A 27,215-nucleotide genomic window follows, 5' to 3' on the forward strand; every position below is an offset into this window, starting at 1 on the left:
TTACTGATCTAAATGCGCGTAATTTGGAAGCTTATAAATTATTAAATGATATGCAGTCGCCAAATAATTAGTTTAACGCATTTTAAATACAACTTTCTCTTAAGCCGGGAAGATAGGGTGGTTTTCTTGCGAAGGGGTTGCAGCTCAATAATCGAAATGCCCTTGATTTAATAGTTTATTCTTAGAGTATATAAGCTATAGGAATTATATCCGCAATACGATATATTTTAAGTTTTCTCAGCATCTTTCTCTTAAGTTAAATCAATTAAAGGGTTGTTTGGGGGTGAAGGGGATGAGCTCAAAAATCGAAACTATATAATTTCAAGAGCTCATAAATAGCTCGTAATTCTGCCGCAAAAACCGATTTAATATTCCTATTTTTAAGTAATAGCCTTGATTTATGAGCTATTTATGCTGACTCAGCCCCCCCACTAGGGTATTAAATTCCTGCTCAGTGGAACGAGCTCAAAATTTTTAGTTTGCGGAATATGAGAGCTCATAAATCAAGGCTATTTGTTGTTTAATTTTTGCAAGTGGGGGGGGGCAGCTCAACACGGGTAAATAAATTAATGTTTTTATAATCTTTATAAATAACTTGGTTTGAGAGGGAGGCCGATCGCCTCCATTGCCCTCCCCTGGATTAATGTGATCTAATTTTTTCTGTATAAACTACCTGACCATACCACAGACTGTTCCGATTTATTAAGTCTTATCAACTTTATATGTAGCACTAGAATTCTTAGAGACATGCCTGTGTTTTCTATAAAACACTATCACACAAACTATGTATGGCAAATTCTCTCCAATTAACAGGATTCAGATACCGGGAAATTACTTTGGTCAGTCTTATGACCTGGTGGATATAAGATCTGTAAGATTTAAGCACTGCTTGACTGAGTATGTTAGGAATCGAAGATGAGTGACCTTTACCTTGGAGTCTCCATTTCATTTCATTTTAATTGTCAGAGATTTTCATTTTAATAAGATTTTCAGGAAATTTAATTTACTTAAATTAACACGTTGACTGACAGTGCATCAACTGTATAAGCAAGAGTTGTGACACTATATTATGTACTTTGCAAGGTAGAATAGGGAAAAATGCAACGTCTATAGACGTTGTGTCACATAACATTAATGGGAAGTTCAGTTCAGCACTTCAGCGCTGGTGCAATCATAACATATAAAAATTGTGTCTTTGAAAGTTTGTTTATCCTGTAGAGCGGTTAATTAAACAATATTCTTATCATTTTTAAGTCATCTACTTTCTTCTAATATTAGACCCCTGGTCTTTTCTTCGTCCATCAGCTTTATGAAATTACCAAATCAGCAATTTAGTCCAAAGTAAAAAACACAAATTTTTCACTTTTTTAACAAAATAATATAATTTATTCACTTATAAATACTAAATTGAAATACATAATGTACAAATCTGTTGTTTTAAACTATTGCATTCTTCGTAACTTTTAATATGTCCAGTGTCTAGCAGATCAGAATATATTATATTTCAAATTTTTACTCAATTGATACATGTACAGATGGTTCCTAAAAAAAACTGATACGACTCTTAGTAAGATTTGATCATTTTGAGCAGTGTATGATTGGTCTGACATTATATTATATTTATTATGACAGACAAATAATAAAATAGACAAACAAACAGTCATTTTTTGAGGTTGAACAGAATAAATTATCAGTAGTAATTGCACAAGAGCTCTAAAATTCTATATTAATTTTAGAGTTCGAGTGCAATTTGTTGCGATTATTTCATGAATAAAATTGTTCAAAACCAAAATTTTACTGTAATTTATATATGTAAGTACCAATCAGTGAAATTAAACACACAGTTGTTATAAATATGTATTTGACGGTTGAAAGTCATCACTTTTATAATTTTTAAAACATTTGTCATTAATGTCACTGAATGTATTTTTTCGTAGCAACGAAGGGCATCTGACGTAATATGCTTAACAACGGGAGATTATCAAAAATTATCACCTGAATTTGCATGTCTGTAGCTTTCTATTGGTCAGAATCTCCTATGAATGAAATAATCTGACAAATTTTAAGATTTGGCAGTGGCAGTGACAGAATGAAAATAATAAATATTTTTCCTTCAAAATACACTGCTCAATTTTCTACAAAATACGCTCTAAGAGTCGTATCAGTTTTTTTTGGAACCAGCTTACACCAAAATAAACAGTCACAGTACAAATTACAATATTTTCATGACTATCTTACAGTAGCATGCTTTTGAAACTCTACAGTTGAAAAATTCAAAAAATTCTCTATAGGTATTCCTGGATTTTCGATCGGACTATGTATTTTTATCTGCCTCATGTGTGTGTCCCTCCCATTTTGGTGATTGCTAGTAACAGCTATCTGGATCATGAATACTCTGATAGGTTTATCTCTGATGTCTTTAATTGGTATGTGGACCCAACCTAAAACAAGAGTTTTCAAATTAAAAACATCTCATCAGTTTCTCATAAAACATAATTTTTTATTCAAAACTAATTGATTTCTATGTTTTTACACCGAAAGTGTTTTTTATGACATGGAATGATTTTATTTTAACCCGGGAGCAGTCATGCTGTTAGAAAAAATCCAACATGTTATCCTTTTCCGTGATAACTTGATGAAAAATTTTGCAACATAACTTTCCACTCATAGGTACCTCGAGGAAGGGTGTAGTAATGCGTAGGTTTATTTTTTCTCCTTCTTTTTGTGGAATTTATGGCTTTGGTGAGAACCAATTAGCTTTAATAATTGTTAGAAATAAATATTTCTAACATAACAAGGAAATAAAAATACTATAAAATAAACTAGCAAGTAATTTCGCAACTAAATGTGTCTGAACAAAAATTTAGTCAAGTAACTTAGTCACAAGCCTTTTTAGGAGTCTGTGTATGGAGAAGAGCAGCCACAGACAGGCAAGGGTGGAGGCAAAAAATAAAGGAGGCCAAGGCTCAATTTGGGCTGTAGTGCCGTAGAAGAAGAAGAACTTAGTCTAGTCAATCCATTTTATTCTATATTTTTCAGCTGAATCAGTGGAGTTCATTAATTGCTGCAAAAATGTCATTATGCTGGTGCGAAGAATTAACTTTAAAATTCGTTTCCAAATATTTAGAACATAAACTGTTTGTAATTTTATTACTGCAGGAATTGTGATTCTTAAAAGTAGTGATAGGTAGAATCGAAAACTTTCGACAATCGAGATCTATTTGAAATTCATCAATTCTTGATTTGTTTAATGTTTATATTTGTTAATGACTCTCATACTCACTGAAATATCTTTAAGAAATGATAGGCTGAATGACTTTGATGATCTTGAGAATAAGCATGATTTCTCTGTTAAATGGGGGATACCTATTAAAAATAAATACAGTGGAACCTGCATAATTCGAACTTCCATAATTCGAAATCTTCTTTAATTCGAATTTTTATTTTGGTCCCTAGCATTTCCTATACATATAAGTAATGGTAAAAAGTCGTGAATAATTCGAATTATATTTTGGATAATTCGAACTTTTCTGCTATCTTTTCTGAATATCTTAGAATCTTTTGTCATTACTGAGAAGCTAAATTCTAAAGAACAGCTAAAAATTTCGGCGCTTTGGAAAAAATAAAGTCGATCTTTTTATAGCTTGCAAATGTTTTAATTGGTATTTTTGGCCGAATTTTGTTAGCCCATTTTTTTAGGTTGACAAAACTCGGGCAAGAATAGGAATTAAAACATCTCTAAGCAATAAAAATGATCAACTACTGTTTCTTTTGCTGATCAACTACTGATATTTATCATTTGCAGATGTTTTTGTAGCTAATCTTTGGTTTTGTAGATTTATTTTTTAATTCGAATTTTTGGATAATTCGAATTTTTTAATGGTCCCCTGAGATTCGAATTATCCAAGTTTCACTGTATCAGGGCCGGTTTTTCAGTGCTGGGTTAACCCAGATTTTTCGGTTACCGAAATTTTTATGGTTAATCAGTTTTTCAGTACTAGGTTATCGCTTAAACCCGTTTAAGTTGACCAAGATTTTAACCGATACTCGCTATCATAGGTGGTTTAACTCCGAATTTTCCGACAGACGTTTATCTATATTTGCTGACAGAAGAGGTTAGTTAAATTATGACATTTTGTGTTATCGCGGGAAATATTGTATTATGTATTATTATATTCTTGATTATATCTTCATCATCAGATGAAGAATCGGAACTTGAATGCATTAATCATTTTTGTAATGTTATGTTATTTATAAAATAGGTTATGAAATTCTATTTTGTTTATTTTTCTGTCAAAAATCTATAGAATTACACATCTTGGTTTAAAGCACAGAAAAACGATATAAGGGTTAAAATATTGGTTAAAATTTAAACTAGGTTAGCTAACCAAAATTTTAACCGCTCACTGAAAAACCGGGCCTTAGTAGGACTATTAATATAACTCAGCGGCGGATCCAGCATCATTAAGAGGGGGGGCCGATTGGCTAAATTTCTATATACAGTAAAACCTGTGTTACCGGCCACCTGCCAAAATCGGCCACCTGTACTAACGGCCAGTTAAAAAATTCCCCAAACCAATTATACGTAGACTACAAAAACTGGAAATACCGGCCACCTTTCTATATCGGCCAATGGTTCTTTCATTTTTAGTGGCCGTTAGTACGTAGTACAGGTAATGGAGAATGCAAAATACCCTAACAATACCGATTATTATGTCTACTACTGGACTCATTCCGAAGAACCTCCTCGAAAACATAAAAAAGCTGAGTCTCTAAATGAATATCTTTATAAGACCATGCAGAAAGCTGTACATATTACTCTCGACTGCCAGATGTGTATGAAAATTGTTGGGAGATACTCCAGCCAGCATACCACGTCACCTAGGTCTCGATAACACGGAAAAAGTCACACCAGAGCTCAATCTTTTTGTTACCGCTGGTATCGGGATGAGTAAATTTTTCTCTTAGAGAGAGTGTGAACAGTATGGCTAAATCTGGATAATAATAAAAATAATCATGTAGGCGTAAAAATGTAGATAATACAAAAGTATATTTTATTAATTTTATTAATTTTTCATACAAAAATGAAATCATTTCATTTTATCTAAATAAAGCATATTGATAATGAATAAAAAAATATGACAAAAAAATTTTAAGAAACGCTTTTCACCAAAATTAAAAGTATTATAAAAAAAATCAACTAAAAACCAAAAAATAAAAAAAATTGAAAAAATCTTAAACATTCGTCAAAGAAAAGCATGGCGCGTCTTCATCGAATAAACGGTTTTCGCCCCACGCTTTTCTTTAACGAATGTGTTAGATTTTTTCAATTTTTTTTTATTTTTTGGTTTTTAGTTGATTTTTTTTATAATACTTTTAATTTTGGCCACTCGTAACTAAAGAAAAGCGTTTCTTAAAAAAAATTTTCATATTTTTTTATTTTTTACTTTTTAGTCTTACACTTTTCAAACAATAAAATATATCGCCATGTTTATTAAAATATATGTATAAAACATATGATGTACAAACATGAAAAGTAGTCGGAATCGGCAAAAAATTTAAAACTTTTTTGTTTATTTATGAAGCATAACGTAAACAATTAACGTAAAAACTCAAATCTGTAAAAGTTTCAAGTTTCTTCATTGTAAAAAACAAGAGAATTTAAGCATTTTCCGTTTTTTTAGCAATTAATAAACATAAAAAAAATATTGACTATTCGTGTATTGTTCCCGCAAATGCATATGTCTGCAAATTTTCAGTCATTTGCATTGAAGAAAAGGCAGTCAAAGTAACGTCTAAAGATTTTACCCAGACGATTGAACTAAAGAAAAGCGTTTAATTAATACGCCAAAACGAATTCTAATGTTAATAATTAACATAAGTATTTGTTTTTGTGAACAATTATTGTAGCACAAAAGTCTCTACCGGTGGTTTTTCTAAGACTACGATAAAAACACGAATTTTTTTAATTCGAGTTTTGGTTGAAGTTTTGTTTTGTATCGTATTGAAATTTGACACGAATAAGCGTAGTCTTTTATATAAACAAATATATGAGCGTTCAAAATTTGAAACTTTATTGTTTATTTATGAAGCATAACGTAAACAATAAACGTAAAAGTGAAATTATTTATAGTTCATATCATTAGCTACAATCCGTAAAAGTTTCATGTTTCTACATTGTAAAAAACAAGAGAATTTAAGCGTTTTCCATTAAAATCGTTTTTTTTTATTTAAACAATAAACAAAAAATTCGTGTATTGTTCCCACGAATACATATGTCTGCAAATTTTCAATCATTTACATTGAAAAAAAGGTAGTCAAATTAACGTCTAAAAATTTGACTATTTTTAAAACTAAATAAAAGCGTTTAAAAAAGTAACATTTAATTGGTAAGAACGTAAAAAGAGTTATAATACAAAATCTAAACGATGTGTTCTTGTATGCGCGTAACGATCGATAACTTTATCGATATTAATATGAATATCATGATGAATATTCATCAATGCCAAGCCAACTAGCCTCTCTTCAACCATAGTAGACCGTAGCCAAGTTTTAAGTCTCCTCAAGGTAGAGAATGTTCTTTCAGCACTAGATGCACTCAAAGGTAATGTCGCAAATATTTTCAAGAAAGTATGAATTTTAGGATAAATATCAATATCACAAAACTCTAAAAGTTTTACACTATCATAAGACAAGTCGTATTTTTCTCTTTTCCAATATGCTTCCCAATATTCCAACTCTGCTCTTAGAGTTTTATATACAGAAGCTGAACTTTCATTGAAAAAAACACAATATTTATCAGCTAGAATATGAGCAGCATTTGCTATTGACTCTTCGTCAGATTTTTCTAACAACTCAGGAAATAAAATTGAGAAACTGTATAAATTTAACGTTTCTTCAGGAAAGCGAGATTGTAAATCTTCGATGACGTTATCAAGTATTGGAATGTATATAGACCGTTTAAAATAGTCTTGAGGGTTTTCACATGGATAATTTTCCCGATTTCGCTGTTTTTTCGCTAGACGAGGAAGTTTTATCTCTATACTGAGTTCATCCGCAATGCCACAAATTTCATCATACAAACTTGAAAATATTTCATTACATTTTTCTCGCTTTCGATTTAAAATCTTCAAAACATCATTAAGCATATCACGTGCTGATTTTAAATCGATTTTTGGCCTTTGAAAAAAACGACTTAATGGCAAAGTATGAGAAAGTACTTCTGATAAGCAGATAGTCGTCACAAGAAATTCAGGTTCAGATGTTGCAGATATTAATATCTTAGCCTTTGCAGAAGTCTGTGAGTCACTCCACGAAGATACAGCGTCAAGGCATTCGTGAATTTTTGGCAGAGATTCTCGAAATTGAAGAACTCCGTTGTGACGTTCAACCCATCTCGTCTCACACAAACCACTAAGCTGATGTCCCATCATATTCTTAAGAGCTATATTTCGTTTTGCCGAAGTTTTAAAAAAAGAAATTACTTGTTTCATCGTTCCAATCGCATTTCTGACAGATTGAACTGATGAAGATTTACCAATCGAAAGATTTAAAATATGGTTAAAGCATGGTGAATAAACGGCATTAATAGCTTCATTTTTGAAGGTAACCACTGCACCAACAGTTTCAGAAACCATTACAGAGCAGCCATCTGTAGTCACGCCTACACAATTCTTAACTTCTAAAGTTGATTTTTTTAAAGTTTCTAATACAACTTGAGCTAAGTTGTAACCTGTTTCTTTAATTTCATTCTCTGCTTCACAATCAGTTTTATTTGAATTTTTTATCTCATTATAGAGATCAATGAATTTAATAAAATCCTCTCTAACTTTGCCTTTGTATAAATATCTTGCTACCAATGTCATTTGAGAGATATGAGCAATATCTGTAGTCTCATCAAATATTATACTGTAAAAATTAGCTTCTTTGATTCGACTTATTATTACATCTAATATTTCTTCTCCAAAGCTATTAATAAGCTCATTCTGTGAGGTCTTACTTATAAAAGTTGCTCGAGCTGAAGATTGTTCGAGGTGATTTTTCAATTCTAAATCTCCACTTTGAATTCGAAACTTTAGTAATTCTCTAAAGTTTCCTTCATTGATAGGGCTAGCAACAGTATTAATGTTTAATTGTCCATCGTCACGATGACCTCGAAAAGATATACCTTGCCTACCAAGATAATTTATGCATTCAACTATTGGTCTTAAACGTTTTCGATTTTCCAACACCTGTTTCAACCTCTCATTATGGACTTGGTTAACAATATCTAAATTAGGATTTTCAATAAATTTTAAGAATTGTTTCGCAGACATCAGAGATTGAATGTGATAATCACGTGATGCGTGATTATCAAGAAAGCCGTCTTTTCCAAAAAGCTTCGTAAATTTACATAATGGTTCGGACACTAATTTTTTCACATGAACATTTTTGTGATTACCTCCAACATTCAGAAATAATGCACAATATTTGCAAAAATATCCTTTTTTCGCTTCGGACAATACAAGCCATTTATATTGATCTAAATGCTTCTGACTAGCATATCTTTTACCTTCTACGCCATTCTTCATCTGCATCGAATAAGGGAACTGATAATTTTTAGGAGGAACCCAATGATTTTGTAAAATTCCTTTTTTTGTTAAGTCATCGATTTTAAAACCAATATAATTTCCAATATCTAAAACAAGGTTTGGTGCACTCGTCTTTTCACTAACGTTCACCGATGAACGTTCATCGTCCTCATCTAAACACATTTGCAAATTTTGATAGTCATCTGAGTATGTTTTTGTGGAAGTTTGTGTAGAATTGCGGTTGTCAATATCTGAAATTGAAATGATGTAATATTATGTATTCGGGAGGTATTCGGAAGTGAATATTCCAAAAAAGTAGTTTAAAATGGTATGCTATTATATTAGGGAGGTAAATAGCATATTATCTACGAAAAAAGTACAAATAAAGAATGCTGGAAATGCAGGTATGCTTCGGCTACGCCTCGGGCGATAAGGCTGCGATTTCTCGTATTCTTCATTTACTTCCCTGAAGCATAATATACTATTTTTTTGTTTTTTACCGTTTTGTGCGACGACTTTAGGTCAAGGCATGATAAGAATGGAAAAAAAACTGTTACTAATGAATTGGCAGTATGTTTCCTCTTCAAGTATCAAAATTTCTTTATTATTGAAAAAAAAAATTTTGAGTAAATATTTTTATAAATTTTTTAAAATTTATATTGGTAAATATAAATTTTTCATTTTGGGAATTATTATCTATGTATACAAACATATTTCTGAAATACATCAATATATTTTAAGAAATTTTTAATATTTTCAATGTTTTGTTAAGGTTTTAAATTCCAGTATTATAATTTCTTTATATTAAAAAAAAAATGTTAATATTTTTCTTAAATTTTAAAATTTGTTTTCGAAAATATTAATTTTTTAATTTTGACAATTATTCAGTTGAACAAACTTATTTCTGGAATTTGTCAGGATATTTTAAGTAAGTCTTGATATTGTTCTGAAGCTATTTCCTTGTGGCATTTTTATGATTAACTATTTAGATGGGAAATAAGCCACAATTAAATTGAAATTTGATATTTTCAATATTTTAATAATTTTTTTTTTTAAATATTTATTAATATGATTTTTCGTATACAACCGTATATACAAAACTACTTCATCGATTTTGATTTAGAGGGTCTCATTTTATTTATTTTTAAATATTCTTAATGTTGATCCAAAAAGTTTAAAAAAATAATTTTTTTCATTTTTTAGTAAAACGTTTGGACAGTATGGAAATATGTATATCTCTAAAATTTATTTATCAATTTTAACGTAAAAAGTCTTATTTTTAAAAATTCTTGTAGTTGATGCACTAACAGAAAATGACATGTGAAATTATCAACAAAAAAAAAAAGAATCTAAAAACATAAAATTGTAATATTTTTCGATATAAAAAAATTTGGGAGGTACACCCAAATTTTTCAATGTATACACCAACAACTCCAAAAAACAAACCAAATAAGATTTTGCGCGTTAAAATTTATCATCAAACTTCGGAGATATGTTTATATACACATTTGTCGAAAAAAAAAAACGATAAATCGATATTTTTTGATATATTTTCGCTTAAACATAAAATATTTACACATATGATTGAAGGGTTTCAAAAAAACAAAATGAGACTTTCTAAATTAAAATCCATGCAGTAATTCTTGAGATATAAAGAAATACCTTATAGCGAAAATTGAAGAAATTCGAGAAACTCATAAACTGATCTTTCTAAGGGAGGCATGTATACTACTTTTGACACTTTTGTTATCCTGGACCTTAACTTGATGAAAAGAAACGAAATGACAAAAGTTTATGCCATAATTACAGGGGAATAGCGCTACTAAACGTTACATATAAAATACTTGCAGTACATATAAAAGACAAGATAACACAAAAGATAGATAATGACATAGGGAAATATCAATGTGGATTCAGAAGAGGACGCAGCACAGTGGATCAAATTTTCCTGCTACGTGAAATACAAGCGTAAAGCTACGAATACGGAGAAAATACAGTGGCCCTATTCACCGACTTGAAACAAGCTTGGGACAGGGTAAAACGAAAAAAAATATACAAGGCAATATGCGAAATTAGAATTAGTGAAAAATTAATACAAATGATAAAAGTGACACTCAGAGAAACAGAGAATAGGATTAAAATAGATGGAAAGGAAAAAGGAAACAGATAAGTTTAAGGTCAGTGAAGGGGTGCGACAAGGATACCCACTGTCGTCATTGTTGTTCAGTATCCTTCTTGAAATTGTCATTAGAGAAGTCGAAGGTGAAGTTAACAGGACAGAACTTGTATATGAACGAAAACACCAATGCTTGGCATTCGTTGATGAAATAGTACTGATAGCCAGAAGTAAACAAGAAATAAAAGAAATACTAAAAAACCTAGAGGCGAGAAATAAAAGGATATGCATAAACCAAGAAAATATACGGAATGGACAGAACGAGAAAAGATACAAGGACAATAGCTGACGATAAGCACAGTAGACAAAATAGGTAAATACGAAGAAGTAGAAAGATTCCAAGATCTAGGAGCGATATTCACTAGGATACCAAATACGAACGAACAAATCCAAGCAAGAATTATGACTGGTTGTATCTTTGCTCTAAACAACTTATTAAGAAGTAAGAACATATCTAGAAGGGTTAAGATTAAGATAAGAATATATAAGACAGAAAGACAGTGATAAAACGTATAGTATTATTTGCCAGTGAAACATGGACGATGAACAAATCCGAACAAGCCATACTGAAACTGTGGAAAAGAAAAGTCCTCAGGAAAATATTTAAAGGAAAGGTATGGAATTGAATGCGGATAAGAAGACTAGATGTAGAACTAGAGACGATTTATGGAGAACCGAATATAGCAGGGATCATAAAATCACAAAAACTGAGATGCTTGAGAGCTTGGGACATATCCAAAAGATGCCAAACACGAGGCTTCCCAAAAGAATTTTAACGGGAGGTATAGCCTAGCAGGAAAGAAGGAGAAAGGTAGACCGAAAACCAGATGGAAGAAAGGTGTTTAAAGAGACAGAAGAACTTAAAATTACAAATTGGAAAAATAAAGCAGCAAGGAGGAAAGAATGGAAAAGAATGACACCAAATACGACCCCCTACTACACCCCCTGGAGGTGTGGTGGAAGCTCAATTTAAAATCGTAAATGGAAACCCCCAGTTTTTATTGCAGATTTGAACTTCTTACGTAAAAGTAAGCAACTTTTATTCGAGACATTTCTTCAGATTCTGGATAGATGGCGCTATAATATATAGAATATAGAAATATAATAATATAGAAATAGTCTTTCTTGAACAATACACTTCCAGATGAAAAACTAAACATCACGTGTTTAATATTTTTCAAAAACCTCCCGAATGACATCCTATCGTGTTTGGTGGTATTCGATAGGATTTTGGAAAATACATATTAAACTTGTGTTTTTTGATTTTTCATTTGAGAGTGATTTTAGAGATATTAAACCATTTCTATAAATTACCTATGGTATCACGATTAATGGTTTTCCGATTATAGCGCCATCTATCCAGAATTCGAAAAATTTCTCGAATAAAAGTTGCTTACTTTTACGTAAGGAATCCAAATCTGCAATTAAAACTGAGGGTCTCCATTTAATATTTTAAAGTTACCCCCATCCCACTTTCAGGGGGTCGAGTGGGGGGTCGTGTTTGGTATCATTTGATAGATTTTTAAAAATTATTGAACACATATTTTTCATTTTTTCGATTCGATTTTCATTTCGCGAAATATTCAACGGTTCCGCTAATTTTGGGTTGGGACACCATATACATAATACATAAAGTTGATGAAAGAAAAATAGATATAATATGTAGTAAATTATCATTAAAATTTAAAAAACCTACGAAATGAGACTTTATAAATTAACAACTTACAGTAGTTTCGGAAATGTAATAATGAATTAAACGAATGTAATTTTCAAAAAATCAAAACTACTTTACCTTTTTCAATGCAAACAAATTCATGTCGAAATAGTTTTAATGTTATTTCGCAATGGGAAAAAACATCATGTCATGTTACACCTCATTTAAAAGCGTTTGAAATACTGATTACAAAAATGTATAATACCTACATGCACAAAATTTTGGTCAAATGCTTTTTAAACACATTCATTTTTTTCGAATCCTGAGAAAGCTAATACGAGAATTTTTGAAAAATTTAAAGGCAGAATAAAATACATATTACATTATTACCGAGGGCCGAAAGTCCATTAGAATAAACAAAAGGTTTCTTGTGAATGATATAGGTATTTGAAATTAAAAATCATACTCAATTTTCTCTTCTTTTTCACCCCTGTACTTATTAAAATAAACATTATAGAAGTTTTCAGGGACTTTTGTCCCTCGGTAATAATGTAAAAATACTTTTTAGTTTTCTCAGGATTATAAAAAAATGAATGCATTTAAAAAGCATTGGACCGAGATTTTGCACAAGTATTACCTATACATTTTTGTAATCACTATCTCAAAAGCTTTTAAATGAGGTGTCACATGATGTACTTTCCCATATGAAGTTTAAAATTTAATTCATTACCATAATTTTATATGTGGATGATTGCATCCCGCGACATAAATGACTATCTATCGTACTCGTGCATAAATAATACTCACGTCTGTCAAACGTGATATAGAATAAACTTATAACTTATATAATATGTAAGACATACATTTCATGCATATAAGACATACCTTTTTCCATAAAACTCTCGAAAGTAGAATTGGGATTTACTGCATCATCGTTGATTTGTATCGGACGCACTGAAAAATCGCATGACTTGTTTTGAATGCTCTCAGAACTTAAATTTGATCCAAGATCAGTAGGTCTCATAGTATGATCTATCTGATAAGATGTACCTTGTACATATTTATTATCTTCATTACTATTAATATTATCACTATCACCCAAATTACGTTGATTTTTAAAAAAATAATCAGCTATATTGCGACATTTGAATTTTTTACTTTTCAAGTTCTCGGTAGAAGCTTCTTTTCGTTTATTTGACATTTTATAACTCTTCGTAAATCACAAACTATATTAATATAAAAAAGAAGAATAAACTCAAAATAATATTAATCACTCTAACAATTTACAAACTAAGATCTGTACGAATCAGTATTAGAGATGTTACTTGCATCGATAGACAAAATACACTAATGACTAATAATAATTAATAAGCAAAGGGTGTTCTTTTTTCGTGGTCAGCAATCAGCAATCGTTTGAACATAATACATTTATATTTTCGGCAAATTAATATAGTTTTGCTGGGCGCGCTATTTTCGAGAGATTTTCGAAGAATCCGTTATCTGCAACCGATTTTATAATTATACGAGGGTGGACATGCTTAGGTATGCGTTCACAGTATATACATTACATATTTGTTTAAATATGCTTATTGTAATCATTTTTAATTTTTAATGACTATACCTAAGAATTATAAATTACTCATTTCCGAATACACTGGCGTCACTGGCCCGTTTTAGACAAGTCCCATACAAAAAAATATATTTGTATGTAATTCATATAATATTGTAATTTTAAAACATGTATAATTATCCATTTGAAAAATAAATGAATGTTTTTGTAATCTTTATACAGTAAAACCTGTCAGTAACGGCCACTAAAAATGAAAGAACCATTGGCCGATATAGAAAGGTGGCCGGTATTGCCAGTTTTTGTTGTCTACTTATAATTGGTTTGGGGATTTTTTAAACTGGCCGTTAGTACAGGTGGCCGATTTTGGCAGGTGGCCGGTAACACAGGTTTTACTGTATTATAATTAAAAAAAATAAATCACTTGGGTTGAGAGGGGGGGCCGATCGCCCCCATCGCCCCCCCCTGGATCCGCCACTGATATAACTATTTGTAGTTATGTTTCTCCAGCTAGTATTTGAATGCGTCAGTTTAAGTTCTCGAGACATCTCAAAAATTTTCTTCTTCTTCTTTTCGTTGTCATTATGCCCTAACCATCTTTTACCCATTTCTTCCACACCTTCTTCTGTCCACGTCTCCTGCCATTACCTTCATCTGTTGCACTGTTTTGCCTCTCTTGGTCCCGATTTTTTTAATTTGTTCAATTCAGCCCTTTCTAGGTCTGTCTCTTCTTCTTTTCTCCTGTCTTTTGGCCTCTCACCTTCTTTACTAGTCTGTTCTCGTTCATCCTAGTTAATTGTCCAAACCAATGCAGTTTTCTTTTTTCAATTGTTGTCTCTATTGGTTCCTGTTTTAACATGTTTCTGATGTTTTCTTGCCTTTCCCTGTCCATCTTCCTCTTTCCAGATATTTTTCTCAGCTGTTTCATTTCTGCTGCATTTATGACACTTTCATGTCTTTTATTTGTAACCCATGTCTCGCTTGCATATAGAAGAGTTGGTAGTGTGATTGCATTATATACATGTATTTTTGTTCGAAAATTTTCAAGAATCAAATACTAGTAGATTCTTGGTATTTGAGAACCCCATCACTATTTAAAAGGGTATCTCTCAGGTGTATATGAGAAATTTTCACACAGTTTATTTCCTTTATCGAGTTGTAGGCTCTTTTAAAAACATAACTCATTTGTGAACTGTATTCAAACAGTAGGTAGTGTATATTATTAAATTATTCGTTACTTGACTAAAATACTAGCATAGTGTGAACTAGCTTTTATGAAAGTGGCACTATCCGCTCCGAGCTTCGCTGGTATCGCCACCTACCTACAGGATTATTAGTATAACTTTTACCGGAAATTTTCTGGAACGAAAAAAGTGTTGCCTATACTCTGTGAGTTTCGCTGGTATGGCTGCTATCGCCATCTAACGGTTGACTAGTGTTCCTATTTCGGCCGGAATTTTAAAGAGGACAGTAGAAAAGCAAATAGTAGTTGTTTCAAACTTATTATTTAATTCTTCTCGTGTAATATTTACAACTTAAAGAAGTTATTGGATTGTAATCGATAATTAATAGCAGTAAGTACAGAATTTACTATTCATAAAGCAAGAAACCCATTATGAACGGCCAGCACGGCACAGCGCGGCACAGCCCGGCACGGCACAGCACAGGCCGGCCCATCCAAAAACCCATTTGTAACGGCCAGCGCGGCACGGCACCGGAAAAATGATCATTTGCCATAAATGATAATGTATTTTTATTAATAAAATATATACAGAGAGGGGCTAAATTATCGAATAAATTCATTTTCTCTAAAATGGACGGCTTTGGAAGAAAATACCAAAACAGGTCGATTTTTACTTTTAAATTACAATTTTTTGGCATATACAGTGGAACCTCGATTATCCGTCACCTCTGTTAACCGTCAGGGTCCATTAAGTTATATATTGTATACACAAGTAAAAATTGAGTCATCAATTCATTTTGTTTGAGCATTGCGATAAGCCAAACGAAATTCATTGAAATGTACACGTGCAGTTATGCCATCACCGCATTTTTTATGTAAATAATTTTTGTTCTTATTCAGGGCTCTGGATTAAATTTCAATTTAAATAGGTAATGATAAATGATACCATACAGTAAAACCTCGATAGAACGGACCTCTATTTAACGGACTTCGGATATAACGGACAAAAAATCAGATCAAATGTAAAAAAAATTGAATGCAAAAAAAATCGAATTCTAGAAGGAAAGACAACAAGGACACGAACTCGGCACTGCTTTGTGCTAATGCCAATGGATCGCATGGATTGACTACTATAATAATTGTTGGTAAATCTCTTAAACCTAGTGTTGTCAAAGATATAATCATCAAAAGGCATCATCTGCCCGTTTCGTATTATAGCTCTAATAGGGCATGGTTCACCAGATATTTTTAAAAATTTCTTTTTAAAGGATTTGTACTTGCAGTGAGAAAATTTCAAGAGAAGAAACTGGTAACACTGCCTAAAGAGGTGAAATGTTTATTGCTTTTAGACAATGCTCCTGCTAATCCCCCTGAAAGTATTCTAAATTCCGAAGATCGCAACTTAAATTGTATGTTTTGCCAAAAAATACATCGCTTATTCAACCCATGAATCAGTGAATAATTTCTTCAACCAAATGAAGTATATCGTAGAAAGTTTTTAGATCAAGTAGAAAAGTAAAAAACTAGTGAACAAAACTTTATTCCTTTTTTAACTTACAGATTTGTATATACAGTACCCACATAATTAAAAAAAAATTTGATTGATTTTAAACCTATTTTTATACAACGGACTTTCGGCTTTAACGGACATCCCGTTCCCCCAATTAGTCCGTAATATCGAGGTTTGACTGTACTTTTAGAGCTCTATTTTTAGAATCGCAAGCCGAAAATAAAAATGTACATCACACAAATTATTAGTTAATATCTGTGTGTCACCATAACAGTATGATTTTTATTTTTTTAATGTTCTATTAACCGTCTTCTCGATTATACGTCATACCCTTGGTCCGGTGCCCTGACGGATAATCGAGGTTCCACTGTATTTCATACTAGAGACGTCATTCATCTGAGCCTAATGATGTAATCGATGATTTTTCTAAATGGGAATAGGGGTTGTGTGGCATCTCATTTGAAAGGGTGTTCAATCCTCTATTCAGTAATATAAACAATAATATCATTATTTATACAGGGTGGCCAAAACAATAATTTTTAAATTACATTAACTGACGCAAAAAGAAGAATGTATGTAATTTATTTAACTCAAAATACATTGTACTGCTGTCAGTAAATAGAAAAAAATGTTTATTTCACAAATAAACATTTCGTTTCACTTAAATTAAATCACAAACAGCCTCCCACCTACCTCTTGACAGTTTGAACATTTAATTTAAGCGAAAAGCAATGTTTTTTTTGCCAAATAAACATTTTTTCTATTTTCTGACATCATTAGAAAGTATTTTGAGTTAAATAAATTTCATACATTCTTCTTTTTTCGTCAATTAATTTAATTAAAAAAGTATTTTTTGGCCACAAATGAGATGCCACACGAACCAGATTCCCATTTAAAATAATCATAGATTACGTCATCACGCTCAGATGGATAACGTCACTAGTATGAAATATATGCCAAAAAATTGTAATTTAAAAATAAAAATCGACGTGTTTCGGGATTTTTCTCCAAAGCCGTCCATTTTAAAGAAAATGAATTTATTCCATAATTTAGCCCATCTCTATATAGGAGAAAAATGTTATGTATTGTTTTAATTTTATTTTAGAAACGCATCATGTCATCTATGATATATTTTAAAAACTATCGTATAATAAAAGTTTTTAAAAGACATAAACTACACAATTTTAATGAATATGCATCATGTTAAAAAAACGAATTCATGGTTAAAAGATAATGTACGTACCTGTCCATTGATCAAAATGTTCGGATATTTGTACCTATGCATTGTCCTTTTTCTTGCTATCGTGATAACCTGGGTCCGATGCATCATACAAAAATGGGTATTCTCTGACACTCTCAATTAAAAGTTCGTCCATATTATTTCAAAAGAAACAACGCGCTTTCAATTAAAAAATCAACAATATAATATTTTATAACAATTATGACACACCGGCGCCGACTGGCCGTTGAGGCCGTTCGACTCCAACGGATTTTATTCTACTCGGATAATTTCGGCCGTTCCGTTTGCGTGCTGGCCTGTGCCGGGCCGGGCTGGCTGCTCATAATGGGTTACGTTGCATTTAAAACTATACAAATGAATTTGGACTGTCCTGTGCCGTGCCGGGCTGTGCCGTGCTGGCTGTTCATAATGGGTTTCTTGCTTTATGATTATTTATAAGATTTTGCTTATCGTTTTGACGTTTATGTTGATAACTAATATTAGAAAAAATTTATTCTGCAAAAAAGTATAATAATTTAATGTAATTATAGTATAATACTTCTTAAATATTAACTTATGAATGACAGTTAACGGCATCCTACGTTTGCTGTGATTGGTCGTTATCTTCATGCAATCAAATTTTGATTCAGGATTGGATTGTAAAATTGAAACCGTCAAAATTCGAGAGTGTGCTAACTGATCCTTTAGCTCAAATTTTTCTACCGTTTTAAAATTAAAATTGTGTTTACTTACTTTTTTCTAATTGCATCAATCCATTTTTGTCGTTGAATTACCTTATGCTTGGCACCAGGAAAGTTGTAGAATACACAGTTACTATTGTAACCAGTATTTCGACACTCTTTAATACAACTTTCGTTATTTAAGAGCTATAATATGCAACTCTTAATGCAGAACATCAAAAAGCAAATTTCCAGTAAAGGTTTACAAAATTGTCACTACTGGCGCTCGCGAATTTGTAATTATCCCCTCTACCTACGAGCTCACAGAGTATAGGGATTTGAAAAGAACATACCTGAGGGTTCTGTCAGCATTATAACCTCTATTTCTTGGATATCGTTAAAATGTGTGCCTACTCTAATCGAAATTCTACTGGGAGTGTAACTTTCGTCCAACTTATAGTCTGTGTAGATGTAAATATCGCTTATGGTTGTCTTTTTTTGGAACTGGATGTTGACTAAATGTGGCAATTGTCCATCTGATTGCCAATAAGTGTCTGCTCTGTCGTCTCGGAGTTGGTCCACACCAAAACCTATAAAATAACAATGATTTTGAAGACTGTATAAGTCAGACAAAGAAGTTAAAAGCTGAAATATACGAACCAGGTTTGCAAGACGACAAACTCCAAATAGCTTGAGAACCAACTTCTCTTACATTGCCAGTTCGTTCATTCTTAATGGGATCAACATCTCCCGTGCTTTTTAACGACATTTTGGATAACGCTTTAATTTAGATTTAGGCTGCTCCGGCTGTTGTTATTTTGATTTTTGAATGAAAATTACCAAATGTCAAAGTCAAGTAGCTGTCACTATTGACATTAATGACATTATCCTCTGCATCTTCTTTTTATATACCTTGAATGTTGATGTATTCAATCAACCTTAAATAGAGAACACGAATACAGAAAATTTACAAACAATTAACGGATAAAGTTGAGATTATTGAGCTAAAGGTAGAGATGATATAGAACTAGAAGAGCAGAAAACTGAGCTATCAAAGTTGGGAAAAATAAATAAAGCATTTCAGTCCATTACTAGAAACAAGTTACCGTGAGCAGAAAACCTACACGCAGAAATATTCAAATGTGGCAGTCAAACATTTGTAACCCTCTTTCATAAACTATGAATACATGTACGGGAAGAAAGCGCTTTACTAGAGAATTGGAATACAGTAGAGCGTCGATAATCCGAACTAATTGGTATAGGGGTAGTTCGGATTATCAAATTGTTCGGATTATAGAACATATGTTCAAAATACATACATATCTCATAAACATAGTACATATGTACATATACGTACGTTTTAGTTACAAGGAATGAAACACCTGCATAATAAACAAATATATTTCTGCATAAACAAAACAAAAATCCGCGGTTATATTTTGCCCATATTGTCATATTAAATCCAAAAATTCGGTCCGCGATCATATTTTTTAATTTTATAATTTTTTTTGCGTTCGGATTAGCGACCGTTCGGATTACCAGGGTTCGGATTATTGACGCTCTACTGTACTGCAATTATTATGCTCTATATTAAAAAAAGTGCTTCACTGTTCCAACAAGTTTAGGATTTTCCTTCTTAATATGGCATACAAAGTTTTGTCTCTGATACTTAATGAACGACTATCACAGTATACTGACAATAGGGCTTTTCAACAATTCTCATTTGTTTCGAGATTATACAACATATGAACAGAAGCTCGAAACAAATGAGAATCGTTGAAAATCCTATTCCTATAGATTCCTACTAAAGCGGCTTCTTAAAAATAGATCTACCATTGATTAGATCAGATTATCCATCAGACAAAATACAACATAGACTGCTAAGTAGACTTTAAGGCAGCGTACGATTGTTGAGAGATCTCAATTTATTATATTCAGCTATTATTGAATATGGAATAGGCACCAAAAGGATTGGTAGAGTTAACCAAAATCATGATACTATAAATAACAAGATAATATTTTTGCGCATCCTGAAGAGAGAGGAGTTGTGACCTAACTGGAGACCTGCAAGTTCGTAATGGTTCGTAATAGTTTTTAATGTCCGCGACTAGTTTGAATTGTTCGTGGTTGTCAGCTTGTAAGTGTATTTTATATTTTATCTTTGTAAAAGTGAGATGTCTTTTATAAACAAATAACACAAAAAAGTAGTTTATTATTATTTTGCTAATTGAATAATTCCATCACACAATGCATAAAAATCCCATTTAACTTTACCAGGAATTCAAATTCAAATTCCGGTCTCCAGTTACATCATGCGCGAACTCGGACTCGGGAAGATACTATCTTGTTATTTATAGTATCATGACCACAATGATATTGAGGAAAATCGAAAGTAAAGTGTGGGACAAGGGAAAGTTTCAAATCAGAACTAGGTAGGTATTTAAATCTAACAGAGGACTGCATCAGGGAGACGTGCTGTCAAGCACGCTGTTCAACCTAGCGTTACAAAAAGCTATGGGAGACTCGGGAATAAACTTAAAGGGTACAATATATATCACAACGCAAAATTTGCCCAGTTTTATTATTCACTCACACTTATACTTAATATTTTTCACTAGAGTGCACTTCCTTCAGATTATTTTTGTCGTGCTTAATTTTGTCATAAAATTCAGTGCATGGAATGTTAAGTTGAATTTGCACGTAAGCAATACTTCCACAACGCATTCTTCCATCCTCCTCCGATCGCCAGAAAACATGTTTTTCAACTGTGAAATTTTTTTTTCTACTGGTGCTGAAGTACCGGGTAGACACATAGCAAATTCCACAATTTTTTTTATTTCGGCATCTCAATGTGCTGCTTCTGAAAAAGGGGGAAAATCTGGACCAATTTCTCAGAGTAACTAGCTTCATTAGAATTTTGGAAGAAGCTTTTTGCCAATAACACCTCATCAAATAGCTCATTATTTGGGGTTTTGATTTGAGGTTTTTGCGTTTTATTTATATTTTCTGCTGCTTTTTCGATTTCACTCCAGTTAAAAGCTCATTTTTCAAGCAGATCCACTCAAAATCTTCGACCCCGTCAAAGCTGTTTTCCCACAATTCCAAATATGAAATGTAGCACTCATAAAAGACACTAGGAAAATAATATTTCAGGCCTTGGTATAGCTGCAGGATCCTTTCCACAGCTAGCTGGTAATAAAGACAGAATTCTTGTATTTCCATGTTTCACTAATTTTTTGTACTTGATGTCAGTATACATATATAGTCCGTCTAGAAAGTATCCGGAAAAAAGAAAGCAGAATTATAATTTTACGGTATTTATTTCTATCACTTGAAGTCTAAAATTTCAACAAATAATTCATCTCATTTACTTATACAACCTCCATTTAAATCTAAACACTTAACTAAACGTCCAGGTATACCCGAAACTAGGTCAAGGCCATAATTTTCGGTAGTGGTGTTCCAGGCCTGTAAAACTGACCGAATCAAACCTTTATCTCGTGGCGCTGCTCGTTTCACTTCAATCTTCATCAGTCCCCATATGTTTTCAATGGGACTAAGATCTGGAGATGCTGCTGGCCACGGAATTGTTGCCAATTCGTGTTCTTGCATCCAAGCTTGAGTATAAGCAGGAGTATGGCATCTTGCATTATCTTGCTGAAAACGCCACCCCTCTGGATATAAAACATGAGCCGTTTTAAGAAGAAAACCATTTAGGATGTCACAATATTTCGCACGATCAACAGTACTAAAGAGAGGTGTAGCACCACGCTGACATATTGCTCCCCAAACCATTATTTTAGTGGGAAATTTGGAAATTTGAACGGTAACATTTTCTCTTGATCGGACTTTTAGATGATTTGCACCAAGCTGGAAAAAAATTTCATCAGATATAAAGACATTATTAAAATTATCTTCTCGAAAACGTTGACAAAAATCTATTCTTCGTTGCCTTTGCAGAGGTGTCATTGTGGGGATTTTTTTTGGATTCCTTGATATGTAGCCTTACTTCTTCAGTGACATGCGAACAGTTTCTGGCCACACTTTTATTCTTCGTTGATTTCCAAATCTGTTCGCTAATTTTCGAAACCCTAGGCGCGGATTTTGTCATCCTAAAGCCACTAAAGCATTAAAATTGTTTCCACGAATCTTACGCGGTCTACCCGAAACTGGTCTATGTCTCATATCTATGCTATTTTTTATCCTCTTTATTGTCTCATACACTGCACTTTTTCTGAGTTCAGTCAATTGCACTAATTTTTTAACGTTTCGGACACCCTTTCTATACAAATATTCCACCACTTTTCTTTTTTCTACTTGCGACATTATTTCACAAATCTTAAGTCTGTTTACAAACAACAATATTTGACAGATGGTGTTGTCATGCGATTTTGTCCATAACCTACTATCGGCACAACCTACTTGATGCATTACTTTTGTCTTAAAATGTTACAAAAAGGAAATCTATTAAAATTAGGAAAAATATAAAATTCCGGATACTTTCTAGAGGGACTATAATAATATATACAAAAATATGTGTATACTTTTACAACGATAGCCTCTATTTTGGCAGGAAGATCATTAACTGCATGTTGGATTGTATTGTAAACGATGTGTGCGCTGCAACCAATGCCTTTTATGTTAACGCCGAGACCTTCCTTGAGTCTAGAGTAGACGTTGTTGGTGCCTCGCCTGGTTAGCCCTCCGAAATTCGTATTATAGTTATCATCACAGAAAGCAGTCACCTTCTTTTCTATTTCGTGTTTTTTGAATAGAGAGTTATCAAGTAAAATTCTATCCATCCGTTATTTTGACACGTAAACGCTATTTTTTTACGGTATAAGATTTAACGTATATGTAATTTTAGAGTTATCAAGTGGTCGAATTCCTGCTTCACGTTAATAGTTGGCAGCTGTCAGTCAAATTTCGTATTTGACAGCAAAATAATTAAATTTGTTTAATTTTTTTTCTGCTTTTGTTTTCTTTCACCCAAGATACATAGTATTTTGTAATTTTGCCTTGTTTTGTACAATTTGGATTTCAAATTTTTGTAAAACATATGGAAGAGATCTTAGAACAGGCAATGTTACTTGAAGCCAATGACAATGATATAGAGTACTTAATACTAAATCTCGTTTTAAATGATGATAACGTTCAAAATCAAAATGTACATCCTGTCTTTAATTTCGATACCTTAGAACCTGAACAAGCCAAACAGTATTTTCGGTTTGAAAAACAGGATATTCCAAGGCTTGTACAATTGTTAGGGATACCAGATATAATTGTAACAGAAACTGGCCATACCTGTACTGGTAAGTAATGCTGAGAGGAACTAAAACTTTAAACTCAACCAAACCAAAACAGACAACCAAAACCAAGCCAAGAAAACAAAAACAAAACACCTTTTAACATACAGAAATAAAATTTCATAACACAACATATTTATTACATGAACATGACAGAACTGAAATGGCCGAGTCACTCCGAGTCTTGCCGAATTGGTGCGATTCGCTGCTAACGTTACCGTATTTCAAGCCCGCTATCCGACCTACCGTAACGGAGTACGTTAACGTTAAAATCATTTCCGTTATTCAATATTCATACTGCGCATGCTCCATTGCTAAAATAACGTTACCGGTTTCTCCTCGAGTTACTTGATAACTCTCTATTATAGACATTATGTGATTTGCCAATATTTCAGACGTTTCTCCGGCGACAAATCGAAAATCGAGTAACTTTACAGACATATACCTCTCTCAGGTACAAACTACCTATACAACTATCGGTGCCAATTTAACATCATGTTTGTTTGATGTATCTGTTGAAATACCTACTTAAAATATTGCATTATTTTAGCTCGTTGTGTAGTTCATCTCTTGCCATCGGTGCGATCACTCCCGTCATGATCCCTTCGCACTTGATACGTTCAAACCCGAATTTGGGCTCAGACAGCTTCGATATTAATTTTGGGGAGCAATTAGATGTGTTAAAACTTATATCGTGCATTGCTGTATGGAATGCAAAAGTAGTTTCGTTAGCAGCAATAATAGAAAGTTCATTTTCTGCGGGTCCGATTTTTGAAAAACGGTGTTATGGTAGATAAGGTACTTGCGTTGGCCTTTTGTTTCGAGCACTTTACTTGATCAATGGCCGGGGTGTCGGTTTTGTTCGAGTTTGACCGGAACGCTAAGCAAACAGGCCGAGATGCCGGGACAGGGATCTCAAACCGGGACGTATGGTAGGGGAGAGTTGGATAAAACGAGATAGTCGGATAAAACGGGATACCTAGCCTAGAGACCCAACTAGTGCTGCTATCAATCGGACAACGACGAAAACTTGTTCTCAGTCGTCATTTTAACATTCTCAGTTCGTTTTACCTCGATGCCATTATTTTATGAAAAGTTTTTGTGTTTAGAATTATTTGACTCTATTTTTTTGGTACTTTGTACTTTTAAGTGCGTTGTTTTCTACATTATATTGCCTACATATATAAACATATAATTCCGGTGACTATTACATTTAATTAAGCACTCATTAACGAATATTCTCACATGTAGTCTATCTAATTTTACTTTCACGTTTAGGTATGAGCCATTTTTGTTTTGAAAAATGTCTGAGTTGGACAAAACGGGACACAAGGCCCCGTCTCACCATCAAATAATTGACAGTTATTTGATCAAACTTGACAGTTAGTGACACAAAGTGACAGTTAGTATGTATAGTTTGTGTCACTAGTCAAGTTTGACTGTCAAGTTTGATCAAATAACTGTCAATTATTTGATGGTGAGACGGGGCCTTTACGAGTTGGATAAAATGGGATATAGTTTTTTATGTCCCGTTTTATCCACCTATTTATTTTTTGGCCTATTAATTTTTTAAATAGCGATAAAGCGTGTTCTCATACTGCAGAAAAGAACACCATATTTTTATGTGACTTTTGTTCTGATATAGGTACGTACCTAGTCCTAAATAAAAGGTCTTATTTCCCATTTTGCAATAAAACATAAAAAAGGCCTATTTCTAAGTTTCTGACTACTGAAGATATTGTTTTTTCAAAGGTAAATTTTGCACTGCAGTCTTATATCTACTTAAATATACTTTTTAGATAATTTTATGCAAAAAATTAAATATTGTGAACCTATCCCGTTTTATCCAACCGTGGTATGCTAAAACGGGATGTGCAGGACTTTAATAAATATTTTTTTTACTATTTTCCAGTCATTAAAAATAGCTGAAAATATGTTTTTGTGTGCTTCAATAAATGTTATACCTATAAAAAATAACAATATGATAATTTCTTTAACATTTTTTCCGTAATAAAAATAAACAAGAATGGTATCCCGTTTTGTCCAACTCTCCCCTAAGCCTATGCATAGCTAACCCTTGTTGTTTTGGTCTAGTCCCTCAATTAACACCCAGTGCTCACTTACTAATCGAAAACATGGGCAAATCCGACTCGAGATGCAGAGTTACTACGAATCTGTGAAACCAAAGTATTGACCATATAAGGAGGAGTTGACGAACAGGGTCTTTGCAGAAGAAAATAAACTGCCCAAGATGCGTGGGCTACGTTATGCAGATGGATCAAAGTGCAGGACGACCTAAATTCAGATATATGGACGATGTGCAGGAAAGTTTAAGGGAGATTAGAGTAATGTGATGGAGGTGCGGACACACAATCGACAGGGAAGGATAGAAGAATGTTTTAACGCATGCAAGACCCACGCAGAGCTGTAGCGTTAACTGATGATGATGATCTAGATAAAAATACCGAAAAGAGCAAAGAAGGGAAGAAATTGCACTTAAGATAAAGGTATAAATAAAAAAAAACATATGGACACAATTTCAACGCGTTGCTTAAAAAGATATGATAGAAAGCAGAACAAAAAGTCTAATGATTATTTTACATATTTTATATTTCAAATTTCACTTATTCTAACAGCATGCCAAGACTCCCGCCTAAAATACTCATGTAGGTACCTAAAGCGAAAACTGTTCAGAAAAACTTCTAAACGTTGTATTTCTAATGTTATCCTTTGATAGGAAAACATAGAGCGCACGCCACTGGTACGCTCAGACGAGTTTTTCATTATGAAAAAAGATAACGACAAGCAAAAACTTCGAAAGCTCGCCAAAGCTTAGTTTAATGAATATGAACGTAAATCAATAAGCTCAAAATGTTAATTTCTATATTTTTTGTGATTTTTCTCAAATTAGATTTCAGTTCTCAAGGCGTAATTCCATTTAGCTCTTACATTACCGAATTGACTGATAATCTGATAGCGAATCTCCGAGCTGATCCGTCTCTAAATGGTGAGTACAGTTTTTTTCTTATTCTCTTCGGCAAATTTATGTCAATACAATTTAATTGAAATACTTTCAAGTTAATTAATACTCCAGGGCAATAAGCTAGAAATAGACCATGTTCGGGACACTCAAAGATCCAGGTAGCTCACTACTTTTTTAGTTATTGTAGACCTATAGGTAGAAAACCCATCTGTTTCCTGCCTAAAGTTCGCGTCCGTTTTTTAATTATTAACAATTTAGTGCAAAAATCTCGATTTTTTCGATTTTTGCACCCCATTCAAAAGCCGAATAGTTGACAAAATTACAAAATTTAATGTTTTATAACGTTAAAAAAACTTCAAAATGCCGA

At 32.7% G+C, this 27,215-nt stretch overlaps 3 protein-coding genes across 3 annotated transcripts in view; 1 reads left to right on the forward strand and 2 right to left on the reverse strand.

Moving 5' to 3' along the window:
- Nucleotides 1-1,355: 1,355 nt before the first annotated feature.
- On the reverse strand, nucleotides 1,356-19,408 carry LOC114331040 (anaphase-promoting complex subunit 10). The gene is made up of 3 exons (XM_028280503.2): nucleotides 19,220-19,408; nucleotides 18,913-19,149; nucleotides 1,356-2,441 (listed from the first exon to the last, which is right to left on the reverse strand). Exons 1-3 carry the CDS (start codon nucleotides 19,326-19,328, stop codon nucleotides 2,230-2,232), a joined length of 558 nt encoding a protein of 185 aa, XP_028136304.1. The 5' UTR covers nucleotides 19,329-19,408; the 3' UTR covers nucleotides 1,356-2,229.
- On the reverse strand, nucleotides 5,190-14,437 carry LOC126889250 (52 kDa repressor of the inhibitor of the protein kinase-like). Its single transcript, XM_050657348.1, has 2 exons — nucleotides 13,286-14,437; nucleotides 5,190-8,821 (listed from the first exon to the last, which is right to left on the reverse strand). Exons 1-2 carry the CDS (start codon nucleotides 13,599-13,601, stop codon nucleotides 6,408-6,410), a joined length of 2,730 nt encoding a protein of 909 aa, XP_050513305.1. The 5' UTR covers nucleotides 13,602-14,437; the 3' UTR covers nucleotides 5,190-6,407.
- A 7,090-nt stretch (nucleotides 19,409-26,498) lies between the features above and the next one.
- LOC114331049 (uncharacterized) overlaps nucleotides 26,499-27,215 on the forward strand; it is a 527,814-nt gene continuing 527,097 nt past the window's right edge. Inside the window, exon 1 of the mRNA XM_050659330.1 lies at nucleotides 26,499-26,872. Within this exon, the coding sequence (XP_050515287.1) occupies nucleotides 26,737-26,872 (136 nt within the window). The 5' untranslated portion in view covers nucleotides 26,499-26,736. The remainder of the gene's footprint in view (nucleotides 26,873-27,215) is intronic.

Source organism: Diabrotica virgifera, chromosome 8 (genome assembly GCF_917563875.1).
Source record: "Diabrotica virgifera virgifera chromosome 8, PGI_DIABVI_V3a".
NCBI classification, from domain to species: domain Eukaryota; kingdom Metazoa; phylum Arthropoda; class Insecta; order Coleoptera; family Chrysomelidae; genus Diabrotica; species Diabrotica virgifera.

What these genes read in the sequence shown, in the direction of transcription:
- LOC114331040 (XM_028280503.2), bottom strand. Translation starts at nt 19,328, where the DNA reads ATGTCGTTAAAAAGCACGGGAGATGTTGATCCCATTAAGAATGAACGA. An exon ending in TTTGTCGTCTTGCAAACCTG is followed by an intron (nt 19,150 to 19,219) that starts GTTCGTATATTT and finishes GTTATTTTATAG; the next exon opens with GTTTTGGTGTGGACCAACTC. An exon ending in AATGCTGACAGAACCCTCAG is followed by an intron (nt 2,442 to 18,912) that starts GTATGTTCTTTT and finishes CTCTTGTTTTAG; the next exon opens with GTTGGGTCCACATACCAATT.
- LOC126889250 (XM_050657348.1), bottom strand. Translation starts at nt 13,601, where the DNA reads ATGTCAAATAAACGAAAAGAAGCTTCTACCGAGAACTTGAAAAGTAAA. An exon ending in CGAGAGTTTTATGGAAAAAG is followed by an intron (nt 8,822 to 13,285) that starts GTATGTCTTATA and finishes TTTCAATTTCAG; the next exon opens with ATATTGACAACCGCAATTCT.